This window comes from Oncorhynchus nerka, linkage group LG24, assembly GCF_034236695.1.
Source record: "Oncorhynchus nerka isolate Pitt River linkage group LG24, Oner_Uvic_2.0, whole genome shotgun sequence".
In the NCBI taxonomy this organism is placed as follows: domain Eukaryota; kingdom Metazoa; phylum Chordata; class Actinopteri; order Salmoniformes; family Salmonidae; genus Oncorhynchus; species Oncorhynchus nerka.
This window is the reverse complement of record NC_088419.1, coordinates 90,885,984-90,902,111: the sequence shown is the minus strand read 5'-3', so window position 1 is coordinate 90,902,111 and position 16,128 is coordinate 90,885,984. Positions and strand designations below refer to the sequence as shown.

At 41.9% G+C, this 16,128-nt stretch overlaps 1 protein-coding gene across 5 annotated transcripts in view; it reads left to right on the top strand.

Annotated features, from left to right (window-relative positions):
- Positions 1 to 16,128, top strand: part of arhgef18b (rho/rac guanine nucleotide exchange factor (GEF) 18b) — a 123,982-nt gene that overhangs the window by 54,016 nt on the left and 53,838 nt on the right. For all 5 annotated transcript variants that reach the window (XM_065009297.1, XM_065009296.1, XM_065009295.1 and 2 more), the window contains 2 exons: positions 11,728 to 11,840; positions 12,276 to 12,331. In XM_065009297.1, the coding sequence (XP_064865369.1) occupies positions 11,728 to 11,840; positions 12,276 to 12,331 (169 nt within the window). The remainder of the gene's footprint in view (positions 1 to 11,727; positions 11,841 to 12,275; positions 12,332 to 16,128) is intronic.

The window sequence follows — 16,128 nt, the reverse complement described above, 5'->3', positions numbered from 1 at the left end:
AACAAATAGTCCTAACAATGGTTTTATTTGTATATACTTGCAGACCTGTTTTAATTTGGTCGTTTATGGCCTCATTCTCCCCAAGATTATAATCTCAGGAAACATCTCAAATTGAGACACCTTAAACATCAATTTTCCCAGAAGAACACAACACTCCTAACTAGCATTCCCTATGCTAATTCCGATTCAGAAACTCAAAAGTGAACTATAAACTAAACCTAATGATTCCCCTTTAACTCAAATCATTGACCATAAGTTTTAAACAACGTCAATGTATATGTTTACTTAAATGAACATGTTACCCTTAGATACAATTAACCCGATAACATTATTGTATTACTTTTTCCCCTCTGCCACAAATGTCGTACATTTCTCAGTGTAAGAAATCCGTAATTTAATCCCCGATATTTAATAAATATGCATTCGCATTCTCCCATGGCTCCTTTAATTGACTTATTTTAGATAACTTCCATCCGTCCCGGAATGAAGAATCCTACTTAAGCACGCCAGTGTACAATGTTTACCTGAATTAAATCAAACTCCAAAATTGACCATAACTAGCAAACAAATAAACAACCCACTTTTATCAGCTAAAAACAAACTATACGAAAACTCACTACTTATAATGCTTCAGATGGCAAAATTACTCAGAGACTCACGTCCACATCTATTAGTTCCTCAAGAAAACAAATCCCAACTTGCCCCTGTTACGCATGTCTACGTAACGCATGTCTACGTATCAGGGGAAAAGCTTGAATAACCAAATTCAACCCAGCTTACTTCCCGACACATACACAGTTATGTTTTTCTATAGAGGTTGCTTTTCAAACTTTAAATATCCTAACATGGTTCCACACTATGGAAACAGTGCTCAAATTCACTGGTGTTACATAAACAATCAAACCAGGAATCAATAACCATCAGAATCCATTACCACAATGTTTTACGATTCATACATCTAGTCTCTCTCTCTCCCATAGCCTAGTTCAATCCAAACAAACGCCACAAATCTTATGATGCCTACCTAGTTTTTAGCATCTTTCCTGACTATCCTGGCGACTCTCAAATTACTATTAAAAATGTATTTTGTAATAAAAAAAAAAATCAACTTCTGAAAAGTTACTCAACACTAGTACACACACTAACAGACAAACAATTTTCTCCGTTACCCCCAGTCCCTGGCGACAAAAGTGCCTCGCTAGTGACGTCATCATCAAGCCTCAGCCCAATTCGTAGCGACTTTAAATGAATTTTAAATAATTGTTGTTCGATTAACCAAACCTAATTTATCACATCTGTTCAAATCCTGAATTATAATTTACCACCCCAACCAATATCTCTAAATTCGCTAATTTTATAAAAACATTTCGATGGGCATAAATCGTAATCGTCTCTTTGTTATCATTTAGAATCCATTTTGCTCTAAGTAACTGTCTCGTCTTTGACTTAGTATTTTAATTACAACTCTATTCCCAATACGTTATTCACTTATTCGATTGTCGCCTCTGACTTTCCCCACAGTTAAATTACAACCTTGTTGACGACTTTTGCAGGGAGTGTCACACTCCCGGGCGAAATTTCCAATTTCGTTACAATTAAACCATCTTGTATTTTTCTTTTGACTCACCTTATCCATTTTTCTCAACATTATTATTATAATTGTCCGTAGTCCCAAAACTTCGACACCGGGAATTCCCAGAAAATCGTCCTAATTTAAAACCCTTCCTTGCTATATTCGTAATATCAGCTTCCATTCAGGTTCTTTGTCTGAGTCAGATTTTGGACGCCTCCCTTCCATTCTCTTTGTTCTCCTATTACGGTAATCTCCCGCTAGTTTCCGACATTTCTTTTGAGGAATTTCTAAACAATCCTTCCTTTTCTGTCTGACTATTTGTGTGTCTCTTTTATGGAAATCTTATCAATAGCTTTGACTTTTGAATCAGATATTAGGTCTTACCTTACAACTATAAGCCCAGGGTTTGTAAAGCCCTAGTTAATATCTTATTTTCCGGTTGTGTCACAGGGCTTTTAACCTCATAGTCCGCCCAAACCCGTATGCGGTAGCGTAACTACAGCCTCAAGCTCATTACCATAACGCAACGTTAGCGATTTCTAAAAATCGCAAATGAAATGAAATAAATATGCCTGTTCTCAAGCTTATCCTTTTCTTAACAATCCTGTCGTCTCAGATTTTCAAAATATGCTTTAGAACCAGAGAAAATCACTAATTTGTGTAAGAGTGGTGATAGCTAGCTTAGCATTAGCGTTAGCATTTAGCACGCAACATATTCACAAAAACCAGCCAAGGAATCAAATAAAATAATTTACCTTTGAAGAACTTCAGATGTTTCAATGAGGAGACTCTCAGTTACATAGCAGATGTCCAGTTTTTCCTGAAAGATTCTTGTGTAGGACACATCGTTCCCTTTTGTTACTATGCATTTTGCTACCGAAACTAACCGAAAATTCAGTCACCTACATGTCGAACTTTTTTCCGAATTAACTCCATAATATCGACTGAAACATGGAAAACGTTGTTTGAATCAATCCTGAAGGTGGTTTGTCATATTTCTCTCCATTGAAAGCACCGTCCTTGTAGCCTGGTTTGTTCTGAGATTTGAATGGAAAAATAATGGGACTTGATTTTTGCGCACCGAATGCCACGCAGACACCAAGAGGGACACTTGGCAATTGTAGTCTCTTATGGTCAATCTTCCAATGATATGCCTACAAATACGTCACAATGCTGCAGAGACCTTGGGGAAACAAGAGAAAGAGTCCGTTCATTCCTGTCGCATTCACAGCCATATAAGGCGATCATGGAAAACGTAGCCTCAGAAATCCTGTGCATTTCCTGGTCGGTCATACATCTTGGTTTTGCCCGAAGCATTTGTTCTAAGGGACTCACAGTGAAAATCTTTGCATTTCTGGAAACGTAAGACTGTCTTCTTTCCAAAACTATCAATTCCAAGCATATTCGAGCATCTTTTCGTGACAAAATATTGCGCTTAAAACGGGCACGTCTTTTTATCCAAAAATGAAATACTGCCCCTAGAGTACTAACAGGTTAAAGAACGCTAATAATCGTTATCTCACGCCACTAATTGTTAGACTCCCCTCTCGCATGGAACTATCCTGTCTATAGATTTGGCTTTTATCTCATTTCTTTAGATTTAAGTTCCCTCTCCTCCTTATTTGGATATTTCCGTAGTATTAGTTGAATCGGAACAATGATCAATACTGCCACAATTCAAATGACCAATCCAGTTATCTTGCGCATTCTTGCCGTCTCCCCAGCCCAGTATTTGTACAAGATCACCGTCCTATCCCCCAGTACCTATTTAATATCCCGTCTTAATCTCGGGCGGGTGTGCCTCTCATGATTAAGTTTAGTTTATTTACGGTAGTGCACATTACCACAGGTTATTTTCGAACCTGCTTCAGTGTATATCGGTTATACAAAACCCAGTGTATGATGGTCATACAAACCCTGTGGGAATAGTAAAGCTCCCATTATTGATGAATTCTGAAAATTTCAGAACATCAATTAAAGAACTCAAATCCCCCCAGAATCGAGAATAAAGGCTACTTTACCTGCTGCCGACTGGGAAAGCATTGTTCGTTTGATCTAGTCACCGTATCTGCCGTCTGTAGTGTATACCAGCCTGTTTTTAACCTCCATTCCGGGGCCAGGACTTTAATAACGTGCACAATTTTTTTTCTTCCGGCGTACGGCCTCCAGATGGCAGAGACGGGTATTTAGATCCGGCTCGAAGGACCAATTGTTAGAGGAATTCTAAATTCCTATATGTTTTGTAGCCAAAACCAAATTCGCACTCTCTATTTCATTAATGAGTTGTAAATTCATTAATTATGCATGAAATAGATCGAGACCAGTCTTAAAAGTCAGGTAACAGCGTTTATTGCAAGAGAGTACTGACCAAAAATACAAAGAACCTTACTTTATAACAGAGACAACATAAAATGACATCATCAGTTTCCCACACCCTCTCCGATCCACACAATATCGCAGTGTCTTCAGTTCTGGAGATCTTCTTCCACTCCCCTCATAAAACAAACATTCCAATCTGTCTAAAAGACATCTTCTCCTCCACTACTGGAACATCAAAGACCATTCTTATCTGTCAGAAAATATATATGCCTCCCTTTTCCCTTTCCCACAAGGTACAGATAATTAATTTGTTTTACTTACATTTTCAGTAACAGCTTAACCAAGAACCTATACATTTCATACCATAACATAATAGTATTAAAATAACTGGTTCTAATCTAATGTATGCATAATTAATCATTTCAACTATAATTTCCTCCAACAACGTTGTACATCTCTTAAAGCCTGTCCATCACCCTCAGCATAAACTGCCTTCTTCCTATTAAGTATTGATTTGAGATGTTTTGATACCCAAGGCTTATTGTTAGGGGATATTTTACAGGTTTTAGTGGCAGAACTGACTCAACACAGAAGTTTACATTAGTCTGAAACAACGTCTGTGAGTTCATCCAGATCAGAGCTGCTGTCCTCAAATACCTCTCACATAGTACAGTCAAAACACCCCTGGAGACCAAATACCAACCACATAGTACAGTCAAAACACCCCTGGAGACCAAATACCAACCACATAGTACAGTCAAAACACCCCTGGAGATGAGTGATACTGTTGTCGTGCCCGATCTAGACCGTTTAACTGTAGGTTTCTCCCTCTCCAGCAGCCGACAGTAGGTTGGCCTGAGGCAGTTGTAACTGTAGGTTTCTCCCTCTCCAGCAGCCGACAGTAGGTTGGCCTGAGGTAGTTGTAACTGTAGGTTTCTCCCTCTCCAGCAGCCGACAGTAGGTTGGCCTGAGGCAGTTGTAACTGTAGGTTTCTCCCTCTCCAGCAGCCGACAGTAGGTTGGCCTGAGGCAGTTGTAACTGTAGGTTTCTCCCTCTCCAGCAGCCGACAGTAGGTTGGCCTGAGGCAGTTGTAACTGTAGGTTTCTCCCTCTCCAGCAGCCGACAGTAGGTTGGCCTGAGGTAGTTGTAACTGTAGGTTTCTCCCTCTCCAGCAGCCGACAGTAGGTTGGCCTGAGGTAATTGTAACTGTAGATTTCTCCCTCTCCAGCAGCCGACAGTGGGTTGGCCTGAGGTAGTTGTAACTGTAGGTTTCTACAACATTGTGGTCTGATTTCCCCAGGGGAGTTGTGTTGGTGGCAGAGAACACATTTGGTATTTTCCAAATAGCACAAATCAAGTGTCTCATTTTTCCCCAGTGTGACATTTCACATTCTGGTGGTATGTGCACAGGACTTTGTGCAAAGTACAGTTGTTAAAAAACAAAACTCCAAAAAATGTGGGTGCGTCATATAATCTGTGACAGATTATAAATAATCTCGGATGCCTTTTTGTTATATTATCTTTTGGTTGAATGTACACAACGGTAACAAATAATTGGGGGAACTCACAGGGAAGATAGTAAGGTCACAGTGACACAGAAAGCAGTTCAATGTCGGGGGTACAGAGTGTCTCTCTTACCGGGATCCATTTACACCAGTGGTCCCTGACAAGCAGGCAGACGACCCCGCCTTTGTTACCCTGTGACGGTCAGATCCCGGTCTGCTCTGACCAGAGGGAAGACGACCCTGCCTTGTTACCCTGTGACGGTCAGATCCCGGTCTGCTCTGACCAGAGGGAAGACGACCCCGCCTTGTTACCCTGTGACGGTCAGATCCCGGTCTGCTCTGACCAGAGGGAAGACGGCGTTTGTACACCGGGAGAATTTACACAATCAGCTAGGAATATGTACTGCAGTCAATATATTAGACTAAGCCATGTTGAGAATCCAGTGTAATAAATAAATAGTGTCATTTTAAAATACAATGTACACTAGTAGAGATATTATGATGAGCTACGTCGAGGATACAGTATTTTAAATACTCAGTGTGAAATGGGAGGTGACCAGAGTTTCAACGTCTCTACAGCAGCAGTGTGAGGGTGGGTGGGTGTATGATGGGGGTGTGATACACAAGCTAAGTCTACGTCACCTTGTAGACGGCTAATGATGGCTGTTAAAACAGTCTGGTGGTGATAGAAGCTGTTCAACAGTCTGATGGTGATAGAAGCTGTTCAACAGTCTGATGGTCTGATAGAAGCTGTTCAACAGTCTGATGGTCTGGTGATAGAAGCTGTTCAACAGTCTGATGGTGATAGAAGCTGTTCAACAGTCTGATGGTGATAGAAGCTGTTCAACAGTCTGATGGTGATAGAAGCTGTTCAACAGTCTGATGGTAATAGAAGCTGTTCAACAGTCTGATGGTAATAGAAGCTGTTCAACAGTCTGATGGAGATAGAAGCTGTTCAACAGTCTGGTGGTGATAGAAGCTGTTCAACAGTCTGATGGTAATAGAAGCTGTTCAACAGTCTGATGGTCTGGTGATAGAAGCTGTTCAACAGTCTGATGGTCTGGTGATAGAAGCTGTTCAACAGTCTGATGGTCTGGTAATAGAAGCTGTTCAACAGTCTGATGGTGATAGAAGCTGTTCAACAGTCTGATGGTGATAGAAGCTGTTCAACAGTCTGATGGTGATAGAAGCTGTTCAACAGTCTGGTGGTGATAGAAGCTGTTCAACAGTCTGATGGTCTGGTGATAGAAGCTGTTCAACAGTCTGATGGTCTGGTAATAGAAGCTGTTCAACAGTCTGATGGTAATAGAAGCTGATCAACAGTCTGATGGTGATAGAAGCTGTTCAACAGTCTGATGGTGATAGAAGCTGTTCAACAGTCTGGTGGTAATAGAAGCTGTTCAACAGTCTGGTGGTAATAGAAGCTGTTCAACAGTCTGATGGTGATAGAAGCTGTTCAACAGTCTGATGGTCTGGTGATAGAAGCTGTTCAACAGTCTGATGGTCTGGTAATAGAAGCTGTTCAACAGTCTGATGGTAATAGAAGCTGTTCAACAGTCTGATGGTGATAGAAGCTGTTCAACAGTCTGATGGTGATAGAAGCTGTTCAACAGTCTGGTGGTAATAGAAGCTGTTCAACAGTCTGATGGTGATAGAAGCTGTTCAACAGTCTGATGGTGATAGAAGCTGTTCAACAGTCTGATGGTGATAGAAGCTGTTCAACAGTCTGATGGTGATAGAAGCTGTTCAACAGTCTGATGGTGATAGAAGCTGTTCAACAGTCTGATGGTCTGATAGAAGCTGTTCAACAGTCTGATGGTCTGGTGATAGAAGCTGTTCAACAGTCTGATGGTGATCTGTTCAACAGTCTGATGGTCTGGTAATAGAAGCTGTTCAACAGTCTGATGGTGATAGAAGCTGTTCAACAGTCTGATGGTGATAGAAGCTGTTCAACAGTCTGATGGTCTGGTGATAGAAGCTGTTCAACAGTCTGATGGTGATAGAAGCTGTTCAACAGTCTGATGGTGATAGAAGCTGTTCAACAGTCTGATGGTGATAGAAGCTGTTCAACAGTCTGATGGTGATAGAAGCTGTTCAACAGTCTGATGGTGATAGAAGCTGTTCAACAGTCTGATGGTCTGGTGATAGAAGCTGTTCAACAGTCTGATGGTCTGGTGATAGAAGCTGTTCAACAGTCTGATGGTGATAGAAGCTGTTCAACAGTCTGATGGTGATAGAAGCTGTTCAACAGTCTGATGGTGATAGAAGCTGTTCAACAGTCTGATGGTGATAGAAGCTGTTCAACAGTCTGATGGTGATAGAAGCTGTTCAACAGTCTGATGGTGATGTTCAACAGTCTGAAGAAGCTGTTCAACAGTCTGATGGTGATAGAAGCTGTTCAACAGTCTGATGGTGATAGAAGCTGTTCAACAGTCTGATGGTGATAGAAGCTGTTCAACAGTCTGATGGTGATAGAAGCTGTTCAACAGTCTGATGGTGATAGAAGCTGTTCAACAGTCTGATGGTCTGGTGATAGAAGCTGTTCAACAGTCTGATGGTCTGGTGATAGAAGCTGTTCAACAGTCTGATGGTGATAGAAGCTGTTCAACAGTCTGATGGTGATAGCTGTTCAACAGTCTGATGGTGATAGAAGCTGTTCAACAGTCTGATGGTGATGGTGTTCAATCTGATGGTGAAGAAGCTGTTCAACAGTCTGATGGTGATAGAAGCTGTTCAACAGTCTGATGGTCTGGTGATAGAAGCTGTTCAACAGTCTGATGGTGATAGAAGCTGTTCAACAGTCTGATGGTCTGGTAATAGAAGCTGTTCAACAGTCTGATGGTGATAGAAGCTGTTCAACAGTCTGATGGTGATAGAAGCTGTTCAACAGTCTGATGGTCTGGTGATAGAAGCTGTTCAACAGTCTGATGGTGATAGAAGCTGTTCAACAGTCTGATGGTGATAGAAGCTGTTCAACAGTCTGATGGTGATAGAAGCTGTTCAACAGTCTGATGGTGATAGAAGCTGTTCAACAGTCTGATGGTGATAGAAGCTGTTCAACAGTCTGATGGTCTGGTGATAGAAGCTGTTCAACAGTCTGATGGTCTGGTGATAGAAGCTGTTCAACAGTCTGATGGTGATAGAAGCTGTTCAACAGTCTGATGGTGATAGAAGCTGTTCAACAGTCTGATGGTGATAGAAGCTGTTCAACAGTCTGATGGTGATAGAAGCTGTTCAACAGTCTGATGGTGATAGAAGCTGTTCAACAGTCTGATGGTAATAGAAGCTGTTCAACAGTCTGATGGTGATAGAAGCTGTTCAACAGTCTGATGGTGATAGTGTTCAACAGTCTGATGGTGATAGAAGCTGTTCAACAGTCTGATGGTGATAGAAGCTGTTCAACAGTCTGATGGTGATAGAAGCTGTTCAACAGTCTGATGGTCTGGTGATAGAAGCTGTTCAACAGTCTGATGGTCTGGTGATAGAAGCTGTTCAACAGTCTGATGGTGATAGAAGCTGTTCAACAGTCTGATGGTGATAGCTGTTCAACAGTCTGATGGTGATAGAAGCTGTTCAACAGTCTGATGGTGATAGAAGCTGTTCAACAGTCTGATGGTGATAGAAGCTGTTCAACAGTCTGATGGTGATAGAAGCTGTTCAACAGTCTGATGGTCTGGTGATAGAAGCTGTTCAACAGTCTGATGGTGATAGAAGCTGTTCAACAGTCTGATGGTAATAGAAGCTGTTCAACAGTCTGATGGTCTGGTGATAGAAGCTGTTCAACAGTCTGATGGTCTGGTAATAGAAGCTGTTCAACAGTCTGATGGTGATAGAAGCTGTTCAACAGTCTGATGGTGATAGAAGCTGTTCAACAGTCTGGTGGTGATAGAAGCTGTTCAACAGTCTGATGGTAATAGAAGCTGTTCAACAGTCTGATGGTGATAGAAGCTGTTCAACAGTCTGATGGTCTGGTGATAGAAGCTGTTCAACAGTCTGATGGTCTGGTAATAGAAGCTGTTCAACAGTCTGATGGTGATAGAAGCTGTTCAACAGTCTGATGGTGATAGAAGCTGTTCAACAGTCTGATGGTGATAGAAGCTGTTCAACAGTCTGGTGGTGATAGAAGCTGTTCAACAGTCTGATGGTAATAGAAGCTGTTCAACAGTCTGATGGTCTGGTGATAGAAGCTGTTCAACAGTCTGATGGTCTGGTGATAGAAGCTGTTCAACAGTCTGATGGTGATAGAAGCTGTTCAACAGTCTGATGGTGATAGAAGCTGTTCAACAGTCTGGTGGTGATAGAAGCTGTTCAACAGTCTGATGGTGATAGAAGCTGTTCAACAGTCTGATGGTGATAGAAGATGTTCAACAGTCTGATGGTGATAGAAGCTGTTCAACAGTCTGATGGTGATAGAAGCTGTTCAACAGTCTGATGGTAATAGAAGCTGTTCAACAGTCTGATGGTGATAGAAGCTGTTCAACAGTCTGATGGTGATAGAAGCTGTTCAACTGATGGTCTGGTAATAGAAGCTGTTCAGTCTGATGGTCTGGTAATAGAAGCTGATCAACAGTCTGATGGTCAAGAGCTGTTCAACAGTCTGATGGTGATAGAAGCTGTTCAACAGTCTGGTGGTAATAGAAGCTGTTCAACAGTCTGATGGTGATAGAAGCTGTTCAACAGTCTGATGGTGATAGAAGCTGTTCAACAGTCTGATGGTGATAGAAGCTGTTCAACAGTCTGATGGTCTGGTGATAGAAGCTGTTCAACAGTCTGATGGTGATGCTGTTCAACAGTCTGATGGTAATAGAAGCTGTTCAACAGTCTGATGGTCTGGTGATAGAAGCTGTTCAACAGTCTGATGGTCTGGTAATAGAAGCTGTTCAACAGTCTGATGGTGATAGAAGCTGTTCAACAGTCTGATGGTGATAGAAGCTGTTCAACAGTCTGATGGTGATAGAAGCTGTTCAACAGTCTGGTGGTGATAGAAGCTGTTCAACAGTCTGATGGTATAGAAGCTGTTCAACAGTCTGATGGTGATAGAAGCTGTTCAACAGTCTGATGGTGATAGAAGCTGTTCAACAGTCTGATGGTAATAGAAGCTGTTCAACAGTCTGATGGTCTGAAGCTATTCAACAGTCTGATGGTGATAGAAGCTGTTCAACAGTCTGATGGTCTGGTAATGAAGCTGTTCAACAGTCTGATGGTGATAGAAGCTGTTCAACAGTCTGATGGTCTGTTCAACAGTCTGATGGTGATAGAAGCTGTTCAACAGTCTGATGGTAATAGAAGCTGTTCAACAGTCTGATGGTGATAGAAGCTGTTCAACAGTCTGATGGTGATAGAAGCTGTTCAACAGTCTGATGGTGATAGAAGCTGTTCAACAGTCTGATGGTGATAGAAGCTGTTCAACAGTCTGATGGTGATAGAAGCTGTTCAACAGTCTGATGGTGATAGAAGCTGTTCAACAGTCTGATGGTGATAGAAGCTGTTCAACAGTCTGATGGTGATAGAAGCTGTTCAACAGTCTGGTGAAAGAAGCTGTTCAACAGTCTGGTGGTGATAGAAGCTGTTCAACAGTCTGATGGTCTGGTAATAGAAGCTGTTCAACAGTCTGATGATAATAGAAGCTGTTCAACAGTCTGGTGGTCATAGAAGCTGTTCAACAGTCTGGTGGTGATAGAAGCTGTTATTTTGTCTCTGTCTCTGATGCACCTTTACTGTGAACAGATTCTGGTGGTGATAGAAGCTGTTATTTTGTCTCTGTCTCTGATGCACCTTTACTGTGAACAGATTCTGGTGGTTGTGGTGTGTGTAAATCGTGACTATTTCTACTTTCTTTGCCTGTCAGCTAAAATGATTTTGTCTACTTCTCTGTGATGATATTAATAGAGATGCCATGCAGCAGCTACGGACCTGAAAACAGCCAGCGCTGTCGTAGACAGGCTGCAGGAGGGAGGCTTGAAGCTGTGTTGTCATTTGTGGTAGTGGTGGTTGTAATGTAGTCTCTCTTAGCATGTAGACTATGACCCCCTGGACTGCTGTTGTCTTTAGCCGTCCGTCTAGCCCTAGCCCGTCCGTCTAGCCCGTCCGTCTAGCCCTAGCCGTCCGTCTAGCCCTAGCCGTCCGTCTAGCCCTAGCCGTCCGTCTAGCCCTAGCCGTCCGTCCCTGTCTCCTGTGGTCTCGTATTGTTAATGTAGTCTCTCTGTCTTCAGTATGGAGCTGTGTCTGTAGTGCGAGTGTACAGTAGTCTGTCGTCTGTACAAGTCCGTCAGTCTCTCTCAGTATGTTCAGTATTTATGCCACTCTAGACCTGTGACGCTCCTCTTTCAGATCCCTCTCAGGGGACATGGATGAACCAGACAGCCTACGCTCCGGGCTCAAGCGCTTCAATGAGGACGCCGTCTCCCTGGCCCCATCCACCACTGACTCCATCGTTGTAGAAGGTGAGTAGGTTAGAGAGGGAACTGCTGCTCGTCGCAGCTCAGATACCCGGGGCGAGGGTGCCGTACCCGGGGCGAGGTTGGACAACTGCTACTGGGTGTGCAGGCTTTTGCGCCAACCCTGTTGTAACTAACCTGATTCAGCTGATCAAAATCCTGGTGAGCAGCTGATTAGTAGAATTAGGTGTGTTAGATTAGGGTTGGAGAGAGCCTGCAGGACGATAGCTCTAATAGGGGGGGGGGGGGGGTGTCTGTTACGGTAAATTGGCTCGGATTATTACTGTTAACATTGAATTGCACACATTGGTAAATCATATGATGCGACAATTACAAACATCACCTATTGAGTACATTCAAAATACAGTTTGAGTTGCTTTGTGTTGCACACACACACTAATCATTTGAGCTGTGTTGTTCTGTGCCCCTCCCCTTCACCAGATGCGTACTACTCTGCATTTCGAGCTGATCTGGAGTCTGATGCCCAGGACCTGGAGGTATTATATTATTATACACTCAAATATAAACGCAACATGTAAAGCGTTGGTCCCGTGTTTCACGAGCTGAAATAAAAGATCTCGGAAATGTTCCATGCGCACAAAAAAAAATATTTCTCTCAAATTTTGTGCACAGATGTTACATTCCTGTTAGTGTGCATTTCTCCTTTGCCAAGATGATCCATCCACCTGACAGGTGTGGCATTTCAAGAAGCTGATTAAACATGGTCATTACACAGGTGCACCTTGTACTGGGGACAATAAAAGGTCACTCTCTAAAATGTGCAGTTTTGTCACAACACAATGCCACAGATGTCTCAAGTTTTGAGGGAGCGTTCAATTGGCATGCTGACTGCAGGAATGTCCACCAGAGCTGTTGCCAGATAATTGAATGTACATTTCTCTACCATAAGCCGCATCCAATGTCATTTTAGAGAATTTGGCAGTACGTCCAACCGGCCTCACAACCGCCGACCACGTGTAATGGTGTTCTGTGGGCGAGCGGTTTGCTGATGTCAACGTTGTGAACAGAGTGCCCCGTGGTGGTGTTATGGTATGGGCAGGCATAAGCTATGGACAATGAACACAATTGCATTTTATCGATGGCAATTTGAATGCGCAGAAATACCCTGACGAGATCCTGAGGCCCATTGTGAGTTTTAAAAAAAGTTTTTTTTTAAGTCATCTGTGATCAACAGATGACTGTGTTCCAAGTCATGTCAAACCCTTAGATTAGGGCCTAATGAATGTATTTAAATTGACTGATTTCCTCACATGGACTGTAACTCAGTCAAATCTTTGAAATTGTTTTATGATGCGTTGATATTTTTGTTCAGTATAAAATAAGATGTATATATACATACACACACACACAGCTGAAGTCTGAAGTTTAGCCAAATACATTTAAAATCAGTTTTTCGCAATTCCTGACATTTAATCTGAGTAAAAATTCCCTGTCTTAGGTACCAGAGGACATTTCTCAAAAAAGTACAATCTTTGTCCCCATGTGCAGTTGCAAACTGTAGTCTGGCTTTTTTTATGGCTGTTTTGGAGCAGTGGCTTCTTCCTTGCTGAGCGGCCTTTCAGGTTATGTCGATATAGGACTATCAGAAGCTTCTAAAGTCATGACATAATTTTCTGGAATATTTCAAGCTGTTTAAAGGCACAGTCAACTTAGTGTATGTAAACTTCTGACCCACTGGAATTGTGATACAGTGAATTATAAGTGAAATAATCTGTCTGTAAACAATTGTTGGAAAAATGACTTGTCATGCACAAAGTAGATGTCCTAACCGACTTGCCAAAACTATAGTTTAACAAGAAATTTGTGGAGTGGTCGAAAAACAAGTTTTATTGACTCCAACCGAAGTGTATGTAAACTTCCGACTTCATCTGTGTGTGTGTAATATACACACACACACTCTTCAAAGTAGCCACCCTGCCTTGATGACAGCTTTGCACACACTTGGCATTCTCTCAACCAGCTTCCTGAGGTAGTCACCTGGAATGCATTTCAATTAACAGGTGTGTCTTGTTAATTTGTGGAATTTCTTTCCTTCCTAATGCATTTCAGCCAATCAGTTGTATTGTGACAAGGTAAGGGTGGTATACAGAAGATGGCCCTATTGACCAAGTCCAAATTATGGCAAGACCTGTTCAAATAAGCAAAGATTAACAACAGTCCATCATTAATTTAAGACATGTAGGTCAGTCAGTCTGGAATATTTCAAAAACGGACAGTTTCTTCAAGTGCAGTTGCAATAACCATCAAGCGCTACGATGAAACTGGCTCTCATGAAGACCACCACAGGGAAGGAAGACCCAGAGTTACCTCTGCTGCAGAGGATAAGTTCATTAGAGTTACCAGCCTCAGATTGCATCCCAAATAAGTGCTTCACAGAGTTCAAGTAACGGACATCTCAACATTCACAGTTCAGAGGAGACTGCGTTAATCAGGCCTTCATGGTCTAATTACTGCAAAGAAACCACTACTGAAGGACACCAATAAGAAGAAGAGACTTGCTTGGGCCAAGAAACATGAGCAATGGACATTAGACCGGTGGAAATTTGTCATTTGGTCTGATGAGTCCAAATGTGAGATTTTTGGTTCCAGCCTTTGTGAGACGCAGAGTAGATGAACGGATGATCTCTTCATTTGTGGTTTCCCACCGTGACACGTGGAGTAGGAGGTGTGATTGTGTGGGGGTGCTTTGCTGGTAACACTGTCAGTGATTTATTTAGAATACAAGGAACACTAAAACCAGCGTGGCTACCACAACATTCTGCATCGATACGCCATCCCATCTGGTTTGCGCTCAGTGGGACTATTTTTTATTTTTTTTTCCAACAGGACAATGACCCCAAACACACCTCATGCTGTGTAAGGGCTATTTGACCAAGAAGGAGAGTGATGGAGTGCTGCATCAGATGACCTGGCCTTCACAATCATCCGACCTCAACCCAATTGAGATGGTTTGGGATGAGTTGGACTGCAGAGTTTTATTTTTTTTATTTTTTTTTATCTCACCTTTATTTAACCAGGTAGGCTAGTTGAGAACACCTTTATTTAATCAGGTAGGCTAGTTGAGAACACCTTTATTTAATCAGGTAGGCTAGTTGAGAACACCTTTATTTAACCAGGTAGGCTAGTTGAGAACACCTTTATTTAACCAGGTAGGCTAGTTGAGAACACCTTTATTTAATCAGGTAGGCTAGTTGAGAACACCTTTATTTAACCAGGTGGGCTAGTTGAGAACACCTTTATTTAACCAGGTAGGCTAGTTGAGAACACCTTTATTTAACCAGGTAGGCTAGTTGAGAACACCTTTATTTAACCAGGTAGGCTAGTTGAGAACACCTTTATTTAACCAGGTAGGCTAGTTGAGAACACCTTTATTTAATCAGGTAGGCTAGTTGAGAACACCTTTATTTAACCAGGTAGGCTAGTTGAGAACACCTTTATTTAACCAGGTAGGCTAGTTGAGAACACCTTTATTTAACCAGGTAGGCTAGTTGAGAACACCTTTATTTAATCAGGTAGGCTAGTTGAGAACACCTTTATTTAATCAGGTAGGCTAGTTGAGAACACCTTTATTTAACCAGGTAGGCTAGTTGAGAACACCTTTATTTAACCAGGTAGGCTAGTTGAGAACACCTTTATTTAACCAGGTAGGCTAGTTGAGAACACCTTTATTTAACCAGGTGGGCTAGTTGAGAACACCTTTATTTAACCAGGTGGGCTAGTTGAGAACACCTTTATTTAACCAGGTGGGCTAGTTGAGAACACCTTTATTTAACCAGGTAGGCTAGTTGAGAACACCTTTATTTAACCAGGTAGGCTAGTTGGAGAACACCTTTATTTAACCAGGTAGGCTAGTTGAGAACACCTTTATTTAACCAGGTAGGCTAGTTGAGAACACCTTTATTTAACCAGGTAGGCTAGTTGAGAACACCTTTATTTAACCAGGTAGGCTAGTTGAGAACACCTTTATTTAACCAGGTAGGCTAGTTGAGAACACCTTTATTTAACCAGGTAGGCTAGTTGAGAACACCTTTATTTAACCAGGTAGGCTAGTTGAGAACACCTTTATTTAACCAGGTAGGCTAGTTGAGAACACCTTTATTTAACCAGGTAGGCTAGTTGAGAACACCTTTATTTAACCAGGTAGGCTAGTTGAGAACACCTTTATTTAACCAGGTAGGCTAGTTGAGAACACCTTTATTTAACCAGGTAGGCTAGTTGAGAACACCTTTATTTAACCAGGTAGGCTAGTTGAGAACACCTTTATTTAACCAGG